This window comes from Chinchilla lanigera, unplaced genomic scaffold, assembly GCF_000276665.1.
Source record: "Chinchilla lanigera isolate Chin_1 unplaced genomic scaffold, ChiLan1.0 scaffold00172, whole genome shotgun sequence".
Taxonomy (NCBI): Eukaryota; Metazoa; Chordata; class Mammalia; order Rodentia; family Chinchillidae; genus Chinchilla; species Chinchilla lanigera.
Window position 1 is genome coordinate 1433630 of NW_004955573.1, and position 3623 is coordinate 1437252.

At 40.9% G+C, this 3623-nt stretch overlaps 1 protein-coding gene across 1 annotated transcript in view; it reads right to left on the bottom strand.

The window, feature by feature from the left end:
• Positions 1–3623, bottom strand: part of LOC106147520 (cytochrome P450 3A14) — a gene marked incomplete at its 5' end in the record, with an annotated part of 53437 nt that overhangs the window by 9352 nt on the left and 40462 nt on the right. The window contains 1 exon segment of the mRNA XM_013509482.1: positions 703–863. Coding sequence (XP_013364936.1) covers positions 703–863 — 161 coding nt within the window.

The window sequence follows — 3623 nt, forward strand, 5'->3', positions numbered from 1 at the left end:
GGAGGCTAAGAATTCATACTCAGCTCCGTTCTTGGTTGCTTGAACAGTCTCCTAGTTGGTGCTTCAGGGCTTTATGTCCACCTCATTGCCAAACCAGCCATACCAACCCCAGAAGCCAATATCCTCACAGTACAAAGCCTCCCCATTTTGAAAGAGATTTGAAGATAGTGTGGATACTGTGTGGTTATCACCTGGTATGACATTGGACAGGGTAAAATGTAGAGGTTAAGAGTGTGTCTCAGGGCCAAAACCTAGATCATACCCTGGCCTCCTTATGTGTAGCTACATAACCGGAGCTTGAGACTGTAGAGACACAGCTGAGTCAGCCTGCTCAACGCAGCCAAAGTCAATCTTGCTCAGCCAATAGCCAGTACACAGACATAGAGCAATATCAACAGAGATCTCTGTCACTTGAACAATAATACATCATTAGTTCAAGATGTTAGTATTATTGTGGTAATAGACAATAGATATACCAGGAGCAACACTGTATTACAAAGCTCTTACTTTTCTGCAAATAGCATAAAATTCTCATGTTTACCCCTTGTTTGTAACTTTGGATCCTTCATACTTGCAAATATAGAGTGCTGGTGAATAAAGCAACATGGTCTCTGTGTGTAAAAATATTTATTGCAAGTGATAAGGAGGATTTCTTGTTAAGTACTGACATCTGTCCTCTCCTTATATATACTATACACTCACCTTATTGGGCAAAGTTTTATCAATCTCCTGCTGCAGTTTCTTCTGTACATCAGGGTGGGTGGCCAATGTATACATAATGAAAGCCAGAGTGTTACTAGTGGTCTCATAGCCAGCAAAAATAAAAATAATTGATTGGGCCAAGATCTCCATATCAGACAGAGCTAAAAGAGAAGGGAACATATTTAAGGTGAAGTAAATCCATGTAGAACATCACTGTTTAGATGAGAAAAATACAAATAAAGCTCCCATATACCTAGAAAGAAACACGGAATCCAACTCAGAGTCATGCTAGGACTGCTTTTCACCATGATATCTATCTCACAGAGCCAGGAAACGCTGACATTGTTTTAATTTGGTTCCACTGAAGTCTATAGTACTCTTAGCCACCTCCTCCTCTTACGCCATCATCACAACCATCACAGCTGAATAAATTCAAGACCTAACATATCTGTCTAACATACACTGGACTATCAGTACATCCCTTGGATGAGCATAAAATTGCCTATAAATAAAATATGGAGTGGCTTTATGTCAGAAAATTTTAAGTGATTCTAGCTAAAATACAGCTGAAAATTTATCAAGACAGTTTGTCAAGCTAAGTCTTCATTGCATGGAAAAACAAAGGCTCTTTGCTCTAAATATATACGCAGGAAGTTAAGTGAACACCACTGAGCTGCAGAGAAACTCTTGTTATTGTGTGATCAGTGGACTAGCAGCATCTAAGTGATTATCAGAAACAGAGTCTCAAACCCACTCAGGTCTACTAAGTCAAAATCTGAACTTTCACTAAATGCAGTGATTTGTATGCACAGCCTAGTTCAAGAAGAAGGGATCAAACTTTTGAGAGTCATCACAGAAGAACTGGGACCACTCTTCACAATGGGTGATCTTGGATGGACAGAAACTACAGAGCAAGTCAAAAAGCTAGAAGAGTAGCAACTGACCCTAGTTTAATGAATGTCATTAAAAAACAGAAGAGTGTGTACATTAAAGGTCATTGGTAATAAAATATAGTAATAGAGGATTCAGTGAGTGGAATTGGTCATGATTATTCAATCGTAGCCTGAATGCCATCCTACTTAACACATGCCCCCTCTCTCTGTTCTACTGTATGCTCACAAAACTGCCCTTTGATTATAAATTGACCTTCCTCTTTATTTTCTTCTGAAAGACAGAATCACAGTCATGCAGTTGTCTCTCCAATCAGGACTAAAACTGATCCTGGTAGATACTTGGAGCCTTGAAATAAACGTATTGCCCACCCAAACCATATAATTCAAACTAAAAACAATGTAAAATAAGAATGACAAGGTTCTTCAGAGTTCTGATTTATAGATGATGGATTCTATGATGAACTCAACTATCATCTTCTTTCTCCCACTTAGCATAAATCCACATCACTGCACTGAAATTGAACTATGAATGCAAAGTTTAGAGCTCTACCGTCCACTATGGCATCATGCAGACACCTGTGGCTATTTTAATTTCAATGAATTAAAATGAAATACAATTTAAACTTCAGTTCTTCAATGACCCTACCCTCATGTATTCAGTGGTGATCACATTGACTATCACAGAAAAGCAAGATTGCCTTCATCCCAGAAACTTGTATGAGATAAGAGAGAGACAGAGAGAGATCAACAGGTAGGTGGAAAAAAGCAGATTTAGATATACATAAGTGCACAGTGGTGTACTGTGGTGATCCCACTTCCACTCTAGAAACCTTTCTTAAATATTCAAAACTTTTGTGAGAAGACTGTCACACTAATGGTAGCTTGAAATTGACATAATAGAATTATTATAATTATATCAAAGAAAAAGGCTATGTAACATATATCAGAAATTTTTAAGTAAGAAGAGGCAAAAAGACAGGGCAAGCCTGAGCATATAACAACATATTGACAGACATAAAATTTTATATTTCTTAGTTCTATGAAAATATATTTGATTTTCTTAGTCTTGTTCACTTTGAGAATGTAGAAGCAAAAGAAAACCTCAATAGACACAAACACTAGACCTGAGTTTTTTATTCCTAACTACCATTTCTCATTAAAAGGAACCAGGGATTCTTGGAGAAATGGCTGATTCTAGGGCTATCAGGGAAACAGAAGAAAAACGTAGAATATCTCCCATCAGAAAGCAAGACAGGCAATCCCAGCACTCCTGAGGCTGAGGCAGGAGGATCACTGCAAATTTGAGGCCAACCTGAGCTACGAAGTGAGTTCAAAGCCAGCCTGAACTGCATAGTGAGACACTGTCTCAAGAATACAAAACTAAAATAAAACAGAAACTGGCCATTGAAAATGACTCAGGAGTCTGTGCTCGGCCCACACCACCACCATTCCCAGCTGAAATGCGCGGAGAGAGCCAGGTATTTTCCATCTAATCCCTGAGGGCAGATCACGCTAACAAGGGCCCTGCGGACATTGCAGACTGAATCCCTGCAGCGGCAGAGAGGAGGTCCGGACTGAGAGGCCCCGGGGACTTCTCTGGCTGTGGGCAGGGCGAGCAGACTCTCTGAGCCCCGGCCGCTCTGTGCCGAGAGAGCGAGTACTCTGGGAGGTGCAGGGCTCGTGGGTTCGAGTCTGTGCTTGGCCCACATCACCACGATTCCCAGCTGAAACGTGCGGGGAGAGCCAGGTATATTCTACCTAATCCCTGAGGGCAGATTGCGTGAACAAGGACCCCGTGGATATTACAGACTGAGTTGCTGCAGAGGAAGAGCTTTAAAACAACACTGGGATTCCACCTTCCCCCAGTAAGAATAGCTAGCTTTAAGAAATCAACCAATACCAAATTCTGGGGAGGCTGTGCAGAAAGAGGAACCTTCTCCACTGCTGGTGGGAATGCAGACTGGTGAAACCACTGTGGAAATCAGTCTGGAGATTCCTCAGAAAACTAGTTCTAGAGGTCCCATTCAA